The sequence below is a fragment of the Spodoptera frugiperda genome, chromosome 15 (assembly GCF_023101765.2).
Source record: "Spodoptera frugiperda isolate SF20-4 chromosome 15, AGI-APGP_CSIRO_Sfru_2.0, whole genome shotgun sequence".
Classification (NCBI taxonomy): domain Eukaryota; kingdom Metazoa; phylum Arthropoda; class Insecta; order Lepidoptera; family Noctuidae; genus Spodoptera; species Spodoptera frugiperda.
Genome location: NC_064226.1, coordinates 9733588 through 9751366, shown reverse-complemented (window position 1 = coordinate 9751366; position 17779 = coordinate 9733588). Strand labels below are relative to the sequence as shown.

The 17779-nt window shown below is 36.3% G+C and overlaps 1 protein-coding gene across 6 annotated transcripts in view; it reads left to right on the top strand.

Annotated features, from left to right (window-relative positions):
- LOC118275842 (uncharacterized) overlaps window positions 1-13470 on the top strand; it is a 58060-nt gene extending 44590 nt beyond the window's left edge. For all 6 annotated transcript variants that reach the window (XM_035593985.2, XM_035593981.2, XM_035593957.2 and 3 more), the window contains 9 exons: window positions 2012-2157; window positions 2927-3149; window positions 4173-4444; window positions 5047-5228; window positions 5993-6178; window positions 7972-8131; window positions 8611-8735; window positions 9105-9277; window positions 10235-13470. In XM_035593985.2, coding sequence (XP_035449878.1) covers window positions 2012-2157; window positions 2927-3149; window positions 4173-4444; window positions 5047-5228; window positions 5993-6178; window positions 7972-8131; window positions 8611-8735; window positions 9105-9277; window positions 10235-10415 — 1648 coding nt within the window. In that variant the 3' untranslated portion in view covers window positions 10416-13470. The remainder of the gene's footprint in view (window positions 1-2011; window positions 2158-2926; window positions 3150-4172; window positions 4445-5046; window positions 5229-5992; window positions 6179-7971; window positions 8132-8610; window positions 8736-9104; window positions 9278-10234) is intronic.
- Window positions 13471-17779: the final 4309 nt, after the last annotated feature.

The window sequence follows — 17779 nt, the reverse complement described above, 5'->3', positions numbered from 1 at the left end:
TTTTAAGTCGACTTGGACATCGCTTGATTTGTTATTAGTATGTATCACACTACACAGCACGACGGGCCAGCGACCAACACGAACGAGAGTTTCAATCGCGTGAGGCGCGAGAGACTAAAGTCTAATATAATATTGTAGTAATATTCATTTTGTTTTCATGATGTCCAAGTCGATCTATTTGTTTAAAACGTTAAATATTTTTAATATTGGCATGATAATAACTTATGTAGTAACTTAAGACAGAAGGTCCTTCAAGTAGACACTAAATAGATTAAACTTGGTATTACATGGAATTTTGACGGTAGAAAGACTGAGCTGCGAGACTTGGGTTTTTTACAGGATTTTTTGATGGGACTCACTTCTTTTTGTAGAGCCTTTCTTATAATGTTGTTCAGTTTCATGGGCTAAACACACCCTTACCCACCCTATACCCCCTCCCTTGCCTCATATGGTAGGTACCTATCTACACCTATTAAATTTATAACCACCACCAACCACCAACTGCATAAATAACTTTGTAATCCCATATATTTATATGGGATTACAAAGTTATTGATGCAGTTGGTGTATTTGGAAAACTGGACCGAAATTACAAAATATTTAAGTTTTCCCATGATAAGACACTAAACTCTATATATTCAAATATGAAGCTTCTAAGTCTGCTAGAAGTGCCTTGGACTTTTGATGATCGGTGAGTCAGTGAGTGACAAAATTTAGAAACTTTAACAAGTTGTCATTCTTAAACTACTGGTTCAAATTGACTGAAATTTTAAATATTCCGTTTTATACAATGCCGGATTAGTTACTGAAGATTCAGGTTTCTTGCTTTATCCACAACCGAATTATAGGGGGTCGAAAAAGGCCCGAATTGCTTCGAGAAAAGGATGGTACGGCCGTGCCGCTTTTTTTTTTGCTCGACTTGGCGGGGGCACTGCCGTGCCCCCAGATCCATTAAAGTATGATTCAAGTCTATTAACGTATTATTGTTTTTTTTTTCTGCTAGTCCTCAGTAAACATGCTACTTATTACACAAGATTGCTAATGTGACTAGCAAACATTAGTCGTTACTTCACCCTTGTCCATACCGTTACCTAGAGACGTCAGGTATACTTGCATAATACCGTATTTTGTGGCCACCATTAGAAAATAATATTTTATCAACCACGAAAACAAAATTACATAGAATTTATAATACAAGGATCAGTATCTTCTTTATATCATAATCTATTTTCACTTCAAACAAAATTTTATTGCTACAATTATCAAAAGGTGTTTTATTTATAACTCAAAGAGGGACCAAAGTCCTAATTCGTTTCTCGTTAGAGAGCTTCGACAGCAACGATTGAATTAAACCGTATGTAAGTGGCGAAACACGCGACACTGAGTTATTGAAAGGCATTGGAACACATAAATCTTAAGAGCAAGCACCACTTTGTATGAGCTTGTTCTAAAGTAAATTGAAGTGCTATAGAAATTGAGCTCAATGTCGTATTTCTGTTTACTGTTTGTAGATATTGAATGAACGTAAGGTAATATCATTAGTGGTTTTTCTCTGGAGAGAGGTGTGTAGTACACTGTATTTTTTGCATTGTAGACTCCGGATTTCGTTCTTAGCAATCATAGTACAAACTATTGACCGATGAGACTGTCCATTTCCAGTTAGAATTATTTAGTACATAATTATGTATTTAATTGTCATGTTATGGTATTTGGTTGCTACGTTACTATTCGACACTAATTCTAGTTTATAATATGGTTATGGGTTTTCATTCTTTTATTATAGTCGAATTTTATCGTGCATCATATTAACTTTAACGTTTAGTTATAAAAGCTTTAGTTGTTTTTTCTACACTTATAGTCCATTAGCTACGAACAAACAACAAAAACTAAAAACAAAGTCTTTACCAACCACTCAACCGTAAAACATTTCAATCCTATATACGTAAATGTACACAAGAAATTCATTATACATACGAAAGCGGTTCTCTAACATGACGATACCTGTGTTCAGTTCCGGGCCATTAGTACCGCCGTACGACTACAATGGATTTATAGCCAAGCTGGAGTTTATAGAGAGGATCGACAGCAGTGGGGCCCTGCCCACCGTGCTGCCGGCCTCGCCGCCCTTAGCTGCGCTTACTCATCACATACAGCACGGTAAGTTATAAGTATTATTCGTTAGTTTCATTATGTACTTCATTGTAATTTTGAAGTGATTAATGTAGAAATTATAAGGTTAATGTAATGTTCGCTATGATCACAAATATATCAATCATGTTTGGTTTAAATGTGTGCCAATAAGTTGCGCAAAATGTTAATGTGCACTTAGTAAAATTTGCCAAACATAATAATGAAATTTGCCAAACATAATAATGAAATTTGCCAAACAATAATGAAATTTGCTAAACATTATAAAGAAAAACCTTGTCAATTTTACCTACCGTAGTAATAACTAACCTTTTTCCACTACATTTTTATAATAAATAGGAAAAGTCCCTCAGGGCATCACAGTCGGAAAACCGACGGTAACACTTAAAAAAACTAATCCATTTAAAAATTGTAGAAGTTTTATAATAATAAGCTCTCTGTGAAATAACATGAATAATATATTGCATCTCCGGTCCGTAAATTCCGTCTGAAATAAAGAGCTATTAATAATAAACTGGACTGTAAGAGTGAATTTAAAAAAATGCATTTGTGGTTCATTGTAAAGCCGCAATAAGCTCTTTCCATTCGCGGGTCCTAACAGTGTTTTGCTAGCTTGTTAATTTCAAATGAGCAGTCGCATTTTTATTTTAATCCTATTACTGCACTCATAGTAGAATTAAACATTTTTAAATAGGGTCTATTTCACGTTTAATATGTTTGAAAGAATGACACAATAGAAATGCGGGTTTATTATATCTTTAATTTTTATTCCCCCTAGCGGATAGAATACCAGTAGATAGTAGTGGAATGACAAATGAAGTGAGTGGGGGAAGCAACGCGAGGGTGGGATGCGGCGCCACGATCCGGGGCTACGGGCCGGGCGGCGCCAGGTCCGGCCACTTCGACTCCCGGGCCGGACCGTGGCGCTCCCAGTGTGTGATACACTTAGTTGGAGCGCCCACCGACGTCGTCCAAGTATCACTATTTAATTATAATTTAAGGTGAGTATACGAAATTAGAACCAGATATCATTTCGATAGCAAGCTATTGGAAAAGTCTACTTATGAAAACAGACTGATAATCATAATAAGGATCAAGTTTATGTTACACACGAAAACATGGTTTTCGTGTGTACTTTAACATTATTTCATATTTGTTGCTTATGTAGAACACCCCGTTACATGTTAACGCGTTTCAATGATCTCGGTACCTTCCTCCTATAAATTTAATAGAGCGGAAGGAATTTCTATGAGTTGAGATTAGAATCCATATATTTTGTAAATGTATTGCGACCTTCCCTCATAGTGACAGGGCACTCGTTAAGGGACTCGAAATACCGGAATTTCATGCGCGTATTCACATGCCACCTTAATTAAATTAAAACCTTATACGTTACAAGAACGAAGCAGTGACTTGTTAAAATGTTAAACAAAGGTATATTTAGTTCCGAACTTATTCATGTTTAACGGTTCACCGATTTAGACCGTATTTTCGTTGTAGTTACCTAACCGGATTCTAGCCAGGAGCGAGTTTACAACGCTATAATAAAAGAGCCAACTACATATAACAATTTTCAATATTCATAACTTCAGTAGAATATTATCTAATTTCTGATTGTGACATACTTGGAATGATTTTGGTATTTGTTTATAAAGATCCCAGAATAGATGTTTCTTCAAAACAAGCGAACGCCGCGACGACATCTTGAGCCCCGGCTCTGTTGTAACTGACTGTTTCCCCGCCTACTCCCCGGGGTGCAATTGATTGATAGACCCGTCTTTAGAAATCATAAATTTATTATTCGAGAATTTAATTTCGGATGTTCAATAAATGTTTTTGTTGAGGCTTTTCCTTGTCTGTGTTTCTTACGTAAACGCTTCTAATGAGGATTGCTTTTTCTCTTGTTTGCTTGACAGAAGATAATTACATCCTCTGGCGTAGATACTTATGTTGTTCTACAGTAATATATTATGTATATTATGGCCGCTTTTAGAATTCTAAGGTAAATAATTTTGTTGTATCAGGTTACAAAGCTGTCGATCTCATATTGAGATTTTAGAGGGTCTTCACGAATTTGGTGGAAGAGGGGAAAGAGATAGATCCGAGCGTGGGGATCGAGCTCTTCTCAGGGTATGTGGACCAGTCGTGAGGGAGGCCAGGGATCCTGCCGGCCGGTTCCTAATACGTCAGGCAGTGACGTCTAAAGGTGCTAACTTAACAATACTGGTGCGGAGAGCGACTTCACAGTCTCAGGATGAAGAAGAATTTGTTGATGGGGCCTTTGCGTTCCATGATGGTGAGTAAACAATGTAACCACATACATATAACTACATCATCAGAAGGAAAATATGAAAGGAAAAATATTTATTTTCGCTTTCACAACAAGACATAAACAATGATATTTGATGACTTATGGAAAGTGAAAAAGAAAAGGGAGCAGGCAAAATAATATTCAAAGGCTAAATCCTACTGGTGCTTACTAAGGGTAATGTGACTGTTTATGTGAAGTGTCTTCAGTGTTATGTATGCGTGACGTTCACATGAGTGGTGAGAGCAGAAATACATGATGTATGACAAATATATCACTCACTATTCACGCGTACATGAATAGAATTATGTAATTGCAACCGATTTGTTGCGTTTACTCAAAATGTTATTTGGTTTTATTGTGTTTTTCTTGGCGATTTACCAACTGGGTTAGGATCGACACAGGATCTTCGGTATTTTTTGTAGAGCTAGTACTATCCGAGTTTCACTTACAAGATAAAGATACATCAATCCTTATTTGTAAAATGAACTAGCACATTTATTTATACGTATTAGTCATTATAAGTGAAACCTGTTAAAATGTAAGTACAAACTGCTTCACACAATATTTTCTTTAATTTTTTGGTACAGAGCAACACGAAGGAACTGCATCACCAGATGCGACATGTGCAGCCACACATTATGGGCTCTCGTCACCAGCTCATGGCGGAGTTTCCGCACCTTCACATCATCACATTTTCTGGAACATTGAGGAACGACTCCTCTGTACGCATAGGTTCATACCAGCTGCCAATCAGAGCGTTACTATTGAGGTAAGCAGATATTTTGTGTTTAGTTGGGTTAATGGAAAATATGGTGATAATGTGATTTGCTATAAAACGAGTAAGGTCCGTAAATTTTTTACGTAAAAAAATTTGTAATTTTCTGTGTGAAAAAATTACCCAAAATTCCTCTCTTATAAAAGAGTTGCAACACTTATTTGTGAACGATAACGCTCTCTACATGGCATATGTACCTATAGCTTTAGGCATTCTAGACATTTGCATTTTGCAAACTATTTTCAAAATAGTTTTAACAAAGCTTTTGTTGCGTTCGCTGCTAATTTGTTTTCTGCAATGAGACGTGACTTTTGTAGCGAGCGATGTTTTCTTTTCAGTCCTTGCTTTGTGGTTTTGACATTTCCTTTTAAATGCAAACGTTATTGTTCCATTTGTCCCATTCTATTAAAACAAATTGGTCTCTCTTAACATTGCCAGTGTCGCAAAAATAAAAAGGCAATTCACTAAAACAATATCTTTGGTAGTTATTTTATAAAAAATGAGGGAATGTTTTACTTTGACAAATACTTTGCTATTTTCAGTGTAGTTGACGGTCTTCACGATTACCTATATTTTTTAGTTTAATACCACTAAGTTAAATTTGTTTGTTTATTTCATTTTACACTTAGCGAACTTTCCAAGAAAAGTAGAAACTGCGTATTTAGTTAGGAAGAGTGTTTCAGACAATTCTTCAAAAGTATAGCTTTGAACATTTACCTACTGGAATTAGTGTTTTAATATAGATGTGTTTGTCTTAGATCCAACGTCTGGAGCGTATGTGGAGTGCAGAGCCGACGGGCACGGTAGGTGCGGGGGGGTGTCGCACGGCGTGCGGTGACGCGGGCTGCGAGTGTCGCTCCAACACACCGCTCTACTACCACGACCATGTCGCCCTGGTAGCTGGCGACGGCACACACCTGTCCTGCCTCTGTGGAGACTTTCAGGTAACATTAATTTTTATATTAAATCGAAATAAAAATCTCGTGGCCACTACTTAAAATACATAAAACGTTGTAATCGGTCACGGTTCACCCATAAGTATTCCAATTTTCCAGATGAAGAATACTAAAAATACTTGAAATACTCAACTCAATACCTGTTCCACTTGGAATACAAGATGAGGTGATTTAAAACAAGAACCTATAACTTTATGACGTAGCGCCCCTTATTTGCAATTCAAAAAATAACAGTGCTCGACGTGACAGCCATTGGAATTGACGTTCATTACAGTTATCTGAGCGAATGAAATATTCGGAACCATCGACAAGAAAATTGACGTTAATTGCTTGAAATATTAAAGGAAACATTGGGGGTAATCGACAACGAAAATCAAGGGACCGATACGTAATACAGAGCAATGTTGTCTTGTTACCCAACAAACGTGGCATTTTGTTTTGTGAATACTTTTCATATTTCAATTTTAAGTAGAACAAACATGGGATCTCAGGCAAACAGGAGCCGAAATGCATGATCTAATTATTGCGAGCTCTGAATATACGACAACAAATAAATTAATCGTGTTAGTGGAGCCTTATGCTAACACGGGCGAGGACGAGCAACCCTTCCGCCGCGACGCCGCGCTCCCGCTCCCGCGCCCGCGCCCGCGCCCGCCCGTGGTGCGAGCCGCATAATTAAGTAAGAGGGTTACTATTAAGTATGTAACAGCAATAAAGCGTAGAACGACCACCCGAGCGTGTGGGATACACAGCAAATATGTCGTTCAATAATTTAGTTGCCATGTTTACAACTCTTTCATCACAGATAAACAAGCCTTCTTTGACTACCTTGATGACCTCAAATTTTTGTTCAAGTTCTACCTATTCATCGAAATTAAGATTAAAACAAATCGTGAACAATAAATACAAGCCGTTTTATTTGTCAATAAGCAAAAATGAATGTTGCGTAAACAGAATCGAAGCAATCAAATATTGTGTCAAGTAATATTTATTCAAAACAGATTGTTTTAGCAATATGCGAATGGAAATTATTTAGATGGTATCGCGTATTGTTATTTAACGAAGTAAGGTGGTTTGTTTCCGGAGTATTTATGTTCAATTTATATTGATGTGTTTACATTGGAGGGAGCGGGTAACAAAACGAAGAGATATAATCTGATGCTTTGTTACTTTACATCACGAATCGTGCGGTTAATTTAATTATTAACAGTGCTTTACCCCTGTCGTGGCTTGACGCCATCCGCGCCAAATTGTTACGACCTCACATTGTTTCAAAATGGACTCTGGGCCGTATCTAACCGGGTGGTGGCGCGGCCGTCCATGTCCCGGTACTCATAAAACATGGGCTAACTGGCGGCATGTCATCCGTCCGCCCCTGTTATTAGTGGCCAGCCGACGACGCGGCTCGGGGCGACAGCTCAGAGACTCGCCCCTGAAAATTCAATTACTTAGTAGCGGCCTACGTATGGCATTGCGTAGGGTTGGCGTACATCGCTGCACGCTCAATTTGTCAATATGCTGTACACGTACGTACGGTTATGATGACCGAGACCGAGAGTATCGGATTCGAAAACCGCTTTTACGTTCTTGTCGCCGATAAAAAAATAAAAATTGCTCTCTGAAGGGTTACGAGTACCAGTGAATATTATGCAAGTGTTTAAAACAAAAAGTAATGCTGAATTATTTATTTTTTATTTTGTATGTGTTTGTTGTTTTCCTCATTACAGCTTTAGCGGTTAACATACATTTTAATTTATGGAGGTAATTGTTGTTTGTCACAGGCGGCGTGGTTGCCGGTCGTGGTGCGGAGTTGGACGAGTGTTCGGTTGGAGTATTCCGTGGCACATTACACATATGCGAGCCGCGGTTTTGATTACGCGGCCGCATATAGTTTCAACGATGATGCCATGTGCGGTCAACGCACGTACACCACTCACTCCGGTAAGCGCTGTGTCATCACCTTCCTCTATCCTGGAAACAATACGGCTATTAGGGACATTAAGAAAAATGACTTTGGTATAACTCGATAGAGATATCACAACCAAGGGGCAAATAATCGGCAATTTATCCCCAATGAACTCCATAGACCCCCAATCACATAAAGCGAAAACAAACAGTTCTATTTGACATTCGAAGCGCGTCTCAGACGTTTGGAAAAACGCGTCGGATATTGTTCTCGGTGGCGCGGCGGGGCGCGTCCGAGAAAATTACGTGCCACGACCCAGTTTCACGCCGCCTAGGGTAACACTGAATCGGAAAAAACCTTGAACAAGATCGTAAAGTTCCAATTACAACGTCGCTATTGCGGCGACTCGTCGTGCTGCCTTAACGTCGCATTATTGCCCACGTAGGTAGATGTTTCACTGTCTCTTTTTCAATTTATTATTTTCTTCTGAAGGACTTAATTTTTCCCTCTGTAGGTGAAATATCGTCCAGGAACGTGTCCGTTACGGGTAGTCTGAACGAGTTTTTCTATCAACAATGCACTTGGGTATTAGACTCCAACGTTGAGCGGCAGTTGTTCATTGACATCACGTCTGAGCAGGTAAGCCACGATAAAAAGCTGTTGTGTTTTATTTCTCTTTTACTTATCTTCTCGACTTCAATTCATTCTTGTAGATTTTATAGTGACGCAAACTCAATTCATTTTGCAGATAATATTATTTTATATACGTATAACAGGAATGCTTTTGTACATTTCTGTGAAGACTGATAAATGGTCTGACATACAATACAGTAAGATTAAGTGTCTGTTGCTGTCCAAAATTATCTCGTCCAATATGTATCCGTCTCGTACAATACGTATTTGATATCACGATAATGTTATCCCAAAATAGTGAACAAAATAATAAATTGGATCAAGTAAGTACCTGCTGTGATTTGAGCGATGTGTGATACAACAATGTTGTGGTAGGACAAGTCGTGTGGGTCGTGGAACATCACGTTGCACGAGTGGTCGGGGCCGGGCGGCGGGACCCAGGACTCGGGGCTGGCCGCTGCCGCTGGGGACCTCTTGTACACGTTCTGTGCCAGGCACAAGAATCACACGTACACCCTACCCTGGCGGCTCAACACTGTCGTCATTAGGTATGTATTTCTTTCACACACACGTTACGATGTGAGAATCGTTGATACCTTTCACGATACAAAACGAAACTCGAACAATTCTTACAAATCGATGAGGATTACTGTATTTCTTACCCGATTCATATTCGGTAAGCGTGTACGGCCCGCGTTGTTAGTTCGCTTAGAAGTCAAAAGAAATCTTCCGCCGAGCTTTTAGCGCGATCTAAACAATTTCCAAAAGAAAGAAAACGCCACGATAAATTATTTATGAATGGCCGTCGGCTTTAATACACCAACCAACGTGCCAAATACGTAAGAGCGCATGCTTTTATTTAGCTACTTTCTCGGTACAAAGATCTTTTTTCTTTGTGCATATTAGAGGAAGCCGTAAGAGGGTACGTGGCGTGCTTCCGAAATGACATTTCCACTCGTAAATCCTGAATAACGATGTGTGAAAACATACCTTTGTCGATGAATCGACAGGTCGACGCAAAACGTTCTTTTCGGTGGACGCAGGTGGGATTGTAAATAAAGTTTTTAAGCGCTTTTCGCAGCCTTTCGTGTGAACGGTTTGGTTTTTGACCACACTTTTTCCAGGATCTGTGCACTTCGGGCTTTTGATAATAGCCAATACAAAAACCGAGCTATAGCAAACTAAAAAGCGGGTCGTATTGTATTGCCTATTAGTTATACGCTCGTGGATAGCCGCAGGATGGCCGCAGGCTTATGCGAGAGTTAAAAGTATTTTTAGAAAATGTATTTAAAATGAAATTTGTGGAAAATCCGACAAGCTTTATGACATTTTAGATTTTATATTTTGTACCTACAATCAAAGCAAAAACAAAAACCAGTCAACATTTAACATTACACAAAAATACACATCCAGTACGTAAACCAAATAGTGGACTATTGGTTAAATACTCATTCATCAAAATTACTCCTAGAAAAATATTCTAACCTACTATCCTCACTCCATAGGTTAGTAGCATTGTCTCGTCAGCAGCCGCTGTACACGATAAGATGGCGATCGCAAGTGGTGCGTGCCAACACGCGCCTGGGGCCGCCCACACCAGCTCCAGCTGCGTCAGCCGCAGCCAACACCCTCATTATCACTAGACTCCTTTTATACCTGCTTTGCTTACCACTACTAAGACTTTGAAACTATACAGAACTATGTGGTTCAATTCAGTATTAAAAACTTTCAAGTATTAAAAATTGTGACTTGAAACCAGTGCTTTAGAAGGTGGAGTGTGTAAATCAAGCAAGTGAGTACATAATGGATGTTTTTATACATACGTGCTGTGCTAGATCAAAGATTTTGTGACTATGTGCGTTAAATTCCAGTGATTGAATACGCTAATTTTGGACTCGAGACAGCGAATAAACTGAATATCATCGTTAAAGGTCTTTGTTTTACTGGTGGTTAAATTGTAGGTGAAAACAAAATTTAAATTTTTTTTTAATTACAGGAGTGTTTTTAAAACAGAGGTCTTTCATTGTAATTCTTGTATGTATTAACAGTTCTAAGTTTAATATTAGACGTAATTTCGACACAATTCTATTGACATACTAACCAAGATATTGTTTTTATTGTAAGAAAACCCTTTAACATAGCTGTGGGCCCTGTGCGGATGGAAGATTAAAATCCACGTTTTTGTTTTATTTAAGTATTTTTTAACAATGTAACATTAATTTGTAATTTTAAGTTGTATTTAAGTTTTTAATTGTTACTTTTGAACGACTAACTTGATTTGTAACTCTCTAATACGTACGATTATTACGTCTTGATTGCCTTCTGATACTTTTACTATAATAGATCCATCTTCAAGTATGTAATACGAAAATATCTGAGGACTGGAATCTAACTTTGATTATACTGACTTATAGAAGTTTATTATCAAATACCTAATGTTCAAGATTGGTATGTTTTGTAATCTGGAACGTAAGTAGCCCTGCATTTGATTGTAATATGTATTTTGAATCACTGAATCGCAGATCTAATACAGAATACAAAAAGTTATTTGACATTCTAAAAGATAGGTTTATATATTTTTTGTAACTACGATTCGTCTTTTAGCCAAAGGCAGAATAATGTTTATTGTAAAATAGTTTATCTAACCTTGGACTATGAGATCTAGAAATACCTAGCTCAAACGAATTTCATCAAATGTCTACATAGTTGGTATATGTAACAAAACTCCACATTTTAATATTTCAATTTATATTTTTTGTAATACGACAAGACGATATAACAAACAAAATATTTCAAGGTTATAATCTACTTTTGTTTAGATATTTTAGGTACCTAATTTAAAAAGGTCTTATGTAATGAATGAAAGTATAAAGGAAATCAGTCATTAGCAAATTAAATTGTTATAAATAAGAACAGTAGAGTGAGCAAACGAGTGTGTTTTCAATTTTGTTGATTTATCTTTAGTTATAAATCTAGCTGCAGGGAGTAGCGGTCTGGTACATGAAAACAAGCACATGAATCAAACGCTGTGTCGAAAATATTCTAACGGTTTAACCAATCCAGTGTTGGCAATAGTTGTTTAATATTTCACCATTTTTAGCCACCACTGTCAGTATATTTCAAAAATTGTTAGCTTTTCGATCTATAAATATTTATCTTTTTCTAGGAAATCAACTATTTTGTTGTTGTTTGAAAAAATCTTGTTAAAAGAAAAGAAAATCTTACGAAATGTATCTATAAAATCTGGGCTGTTTAACGAGCCTAACATCGATAAAATGTTTTTCGATACCATCTCGAGTTTTTCATCGAAATCTTGATTCTGGCGAAACAATAGAATTGTAACAAAGTCATGAATAGCACTCCAATATCATACCAAAGGATATTCGTATCGATAGCGAAGCTGTATCGATATCGATAGTCTGCTAGTGATGTAAACAATGTGCGATCAACTATTATGTAAATATTGAATGTATAAGCTTAAACGAATCCCTTAGAATAGTATAAAAAACCTCCGAAGACTTTTTGGATAAGTAGGAAAAACAATGTCGCTTCAATAAATTGTGCTTTTTTGACGCTGTTCTGTTTTTTGTAAATTATATTTTATTTTTGTTATATAATATAGACTTAGTATGTATAAATGGCTGATTAAATAAAATAACTGTCGTACTGTCAATTATAAATTCGTAGAATAATAAATCTGAAATTGTTTTTTCTGCATCTCGCTGTTTACTACTTCTCCGCAAAAAATATTATTAGCTTGTATGAACAATTGTTATTGTTTAAGTCTCAACGTAAATTTATTCTATGCGGACACTCAGCCGTATTCCACAATTTTATGTGCAAATAGATTTTCACTGAACAATGAAATAAAAATCACCGAGCAAAATGAAATAACACTGCAAAGCAATTGAATCGATTGAAATCAATTCGAATAAAATAATAAATGCACGAAAAAATATTTTAATTACTATCACACGCAATTCGGATAACAAAAATATAAATATTAATCATCTACTCCTGGATTTTTAGCACTTCACGGGAATTGAATTTGCAAAATATTATGGTACGTCAAACACAAATCTCACGGTTGGAATTGAGAGGTTTGTTGGAATAGAAACACAATTGAAACAGAATAGGAAATGTTTTTGCACGATCGCGATGTGTTATTTGTTTTAGATATCGCGATAGATGAGAAAAGTATTATTGCGCAGTAGATAGAACACGGAGAACTATTTCACTGACTAATGTTGTAGTCGAACTCGTGTTCATGTGAATATTTACCACGAATATCTCATTTCATTTCTCTGATACATAAAGATTGGAACGCGTGGAAACGCTATAAATGTAACCGTGGTACAGATATGTCATGTCTCACAATATTTGTTTCTCTATTTCTATTCATAGAAGTGTAGTTGTTTAATTTTCATATCAATTGTAGAAACTTCGCAAGCCATTGTTCGGTAACAGCTTTATGAATACGTTTAAATAAGTTCACGTTGATCTGTAGCAAATTTTGTGTAATATTAAAAATTATCAATTATGTAACTAGATTATAACAATAGATTAGATGTAAATAGTTCGGACAAAGTTGGCATTATCTCTTCTTCGTAAAACTGGGGATAACCCAAACTTTGTCCTCTTTAGATTAAATAAAAAGCTAACTTTAATAGGTAGGTAGATGATTCTACGTATAAAATAATGAATAATGTTTGTTACACTGAAATAGATAAAATGAAAGCAATTTGTGTATTATTTTTTATCCTTGAACACAACCCTACAAACACAGAAAGTAATAGGTACTTCTATAAAAAATGGACTAATTCATGTGTCACTTACATGAAAAACATACAGGAGATTTTCACTTACATTTCAAACGCATTAAAACCACTTACGGTCACTTCTGATGACAAAAACCTGATGCATCCTCTCCTAGCCCTCTCATACAAAGTGGACCTGCCGGAGCCATGCAACTGTCATGAACGAGCGTCGTAATATAGATGGCTTTAAGAGCTCTCACAACTAGATAGCTTGGCCGTTGGCTATAATATGGACGTCTTGAAAGGGAATAATACAATATACTATTATAGGTATAATTAGACTACCTAGAATATGATGATCCCAAAATTACTTTCATTATCATTGGCTACCGTTAAACAAATGCTTCCCATATTTTAGAGCTTTTGCCACACTTTGCCGGTGACTTAGGGACCGAAAATTAAGAGAATATTACAACTCATCCTGTTGAACTTGATGGCAATGTTATCAGTGGATCCAAGAACGAATACTTAATCCACAAGCAATACCCAATCAACGAAAATTCATAGAAGAAACAGAAAACTTCTTTAAAAATTAATATCGAATGCTATCAAATATTAATTAATATTTCTAAGTACACACTTAGTTTCTAATAAATTGCTGAACACTTTCTTGGAAGACCGATGCCGTGCGATTGATGTTTTAATTAAAAAGCAAAGCTGTGGCGGTGCGTTATATTTATACGTAGTGGTAACTGCAGTGGAGAGCTGTGCCAAGAACTGATTACACGCCGTCTTTTACGTTTGATCCGAGCCACTAGAGTTAACAAAATTATAGGAGCAAACATTGGAGGAAGCATGGAAGGCTTTATCAGTTCGATCGTGCCTCAGTTTAAACTTTCCATTTGAAATGTTCGCCTCTGCCTTTCTTTAAACTTCCCCTCTCGCCTTTGAGGTTTCTAAGACGGAAACTTCTTTTTAAGATAGGTTCCGAACTAGTACTTTTATTTTTCTCTTTACTCGCCATTACGGTACTAGTGTTTGCTGTGTGGAAGGATTTTACAGTCGAGCTTATGTGAATTCAATGTCTCGTTAGTTGCTATAAAATAATGTTTCGTTTTTCTTTTACACGTTGAAGCAATTATAAAGGGATTTTAAGAAGGCTGTTTTGATTACAAAAATATATATGTAAATAAATGGCTGTTCTAAAGAGCGTGAGAATACAATTATACTGTACGAATTATATCTATTGGTTCACTAGAAAACTCGACGATAACATAATTTCCTCAACTAAAGTATGGTAAACTAATTGAAATTCCCAAGTTGTAGAAAAGCAGACTTCTTTTAATAATAGAAGACATAAAAGATCTGTTGCACGAAGATTATTCGCCGAAGATTTGTTCTTAAACTAAGTTTAATATGAAGTCAGTTGAGTTGAAGAAAGATGGATTCACAGTCGGTTGCTAACTTAGCAGCTTTTGATTCGCTAGCAGTGCGCCAATCGTAAAGTTGTGTACCCTGAAAAAGGCCGTTGGCAAAGTCTTCCATAAGATGAAGTTCCTCGCATCCAGCCGTCTTTGTGCTTCACTCAAAGGAAACGCAATTTAAACTACATGCGGGCACACCAGATATTCATTCCCTTAACCCCAACTCTTTCTGAACACAATTTGCAAGTTTTATTTAAGGCTGCCGAGCGTGGGATGTCAGGGACCCACATCTGACGTACTATAATAACAATTAAACAAATTGGAATTAAGTTGAAGTTGCAGTGAACGGTGCAGTTCGTTAAAACTATATAATTGGAGTCCGGAGAGTATAAATAGGAGGAGCTGTAATGGCGCCCGCTGGTAAGGATTAGCAGACATGTTGTTTCCCCGCCACGAGTTGGTATCCTCAGAGACTAGTGCAAACCTTAGTTATTCGGTGCAGTTAAATGTGTTGGTAAACATAATAATATATTGCAAATGTAAGTATAATCCGAGTGTGTGTAGTCTAGTGGTTGCAATTACTTTGAATTAAAAGATTGGGTGAAACAGAAAAAGTAATTATACAGAGATGAGGCCACATTAAATCTAAATAAAATAATAGATTTTCACTTCACAAAAAAAAAAACAGAAAAATCTAGAAAATGAAAGCAAGATACTCTGATATTATACAAACAAAAAACAAATTACCAACTTTATAAAAGTTCTATTAATACAGCGAGACAATTAGCGAAACGGCCAGAATCTATATAAAACTTTTAACAAACGTTCGCGCTAATTAGTATATTTTGGTTATCAAATTACTTTATGTCATCTAAACAACACTTAGGGTTGCAGTAAAAGTTGGCGGCGGCCCCTTTGTACACAATAACAATGAGTGCCATTGTCTCCGCCGCCACGGCATGTCCACCGGCGTTCATTGCTGCCATAATTAAGTTTTAAACAAAGATAAATTAACAGCGAGATACGTTTCGTAAAATATTCGTGATTTACGAAAGTGTTAATTTTATATCTACTTTGATTTTGATTACTAATTCCTAAAAACCTCGTCTAGCTGGTAAACGAGCAGACGGATCACCTGATGGTAAACAATCGCCGCCGCCCATAGACACACGAAACACCAGAGGCGTTACAAGTGCGTTGCTGGCCGTCATTTCATAATTAAATTTCATAGCTAAAAATGATAATATAAACTCAAATTGTAAACATTTTCATAAAAAAGAAATACTACCTAAATATATCTCAAACAAAAGCAAAGCAAAAGGTTTCATCTATATTTGGCCCACAACCAGCTATTATTAGTTGTCTACAAAGCCATTTTCAAAACATCTTTCGTTTCTAAAACTGCTATAATATCAATTACAAGCTTCGTTTATCAAGAAAATGTCACAGAATACTTAGTTGTTGGTAATAAGAGGCTCGTTGAAGCATCTTCAAAGGCTTATCTCTGGTAATAGGAGCAAGCCCCGGTAGATTATACTGTCATACGACGAACACTCATTCCGAAGACTCAAACGTGAAACGACCTACTCTCAGTCATCATAAGCAAAATAGGAATACTAATTTTTCATTTCAGACGTTTCTTACACAGATTATTAAAGGAAATCTTATACGAAATCTTTATATGTTTGCGAATTATTAGTGAACATCTTCGTTTTAATGATGTGTATAAAATAAATGAACTCTCTATCAACAAATATGTAAAAGACACGACTGATATATTTCTGCAAAAGTTGTTTTATACCTAAATATTTTTAGTCAAAATCATATTTTTTTAAATCGTTCTAAATATCACAGTTTCAGAGTGAGTCCAATGACATTAGTAAGTGACCCGTATAATTAGTGCCTATTTAAACATTCTTTAATGTGAGAAACTAAGTTTAATTGGTATAATTGCTGTACTTTTCTGACTTGAAATTCTTAATTGACCTTCCGTGATAAGTCAAAAGTTCCACATTTGTTAATTGGACTTAGAATTAGAGTCCGTCTTCTTTAACTTTTACTAATGAAGCAAAGAAATTCACAAGTGTGTCGCCGAGTTAATTAGCTCATTAATTATTTCTTTATATATCTGTCACTAAGCAGCAAGATTTAGTACAAGGTCTTACAAGTCCTCTTATTTATTTTATTCATATACTTTTTGCTCAATATTTGAGTCAAGTGTACCTAAATTCTGTATGATACTATATTTTTGTGTTATGGCAATGTCATTAGCAAAATAAGTATTTAAACGTGGATGATAAAAGATTGTTCGCTATTCTATCTATATATTTTGATAATGTTATATTCTCAAGACTTGTATAAAACTGTTATACATATTTTATACAGCAATAACTTTTATGAACTCTTTTAAAGTCCTTTAGTTTTTCATAAGCACTAGAATAAAATTAGTTTAAAACTTAAACGTCTGAGACGTTGAAAAAGGCACTCTACTGTGAATACTATAAAACGCTCGTATCGCTGAATATATGAAGTAGAAATAATATATTACGGTAGTTTCATAACTTATCTCACAGCGATATATCGATGCAGCAAAGCAATGCAATCTAAAAAAGTAGTATTTGGAGCACTTCGCAATCCAAAATACAGATGGTAGGCATAGCTCACAAAACTGTCAGAACAAAATGGAATTCGACGAACCACGTCGACTGCACTCCAGTTTTCCTATTTACTAAAATCACAACAGGCTCCCCTAAAACTAGGGGACTACTAACTACTGGAATAACAAAACCCGTTTTAGTGCCCTGAAGTCATCAAGTTGCGTGGGAACCGAAAGAGCTGGCTTTGTCATTTTACCTGAGTTTTGGTAACA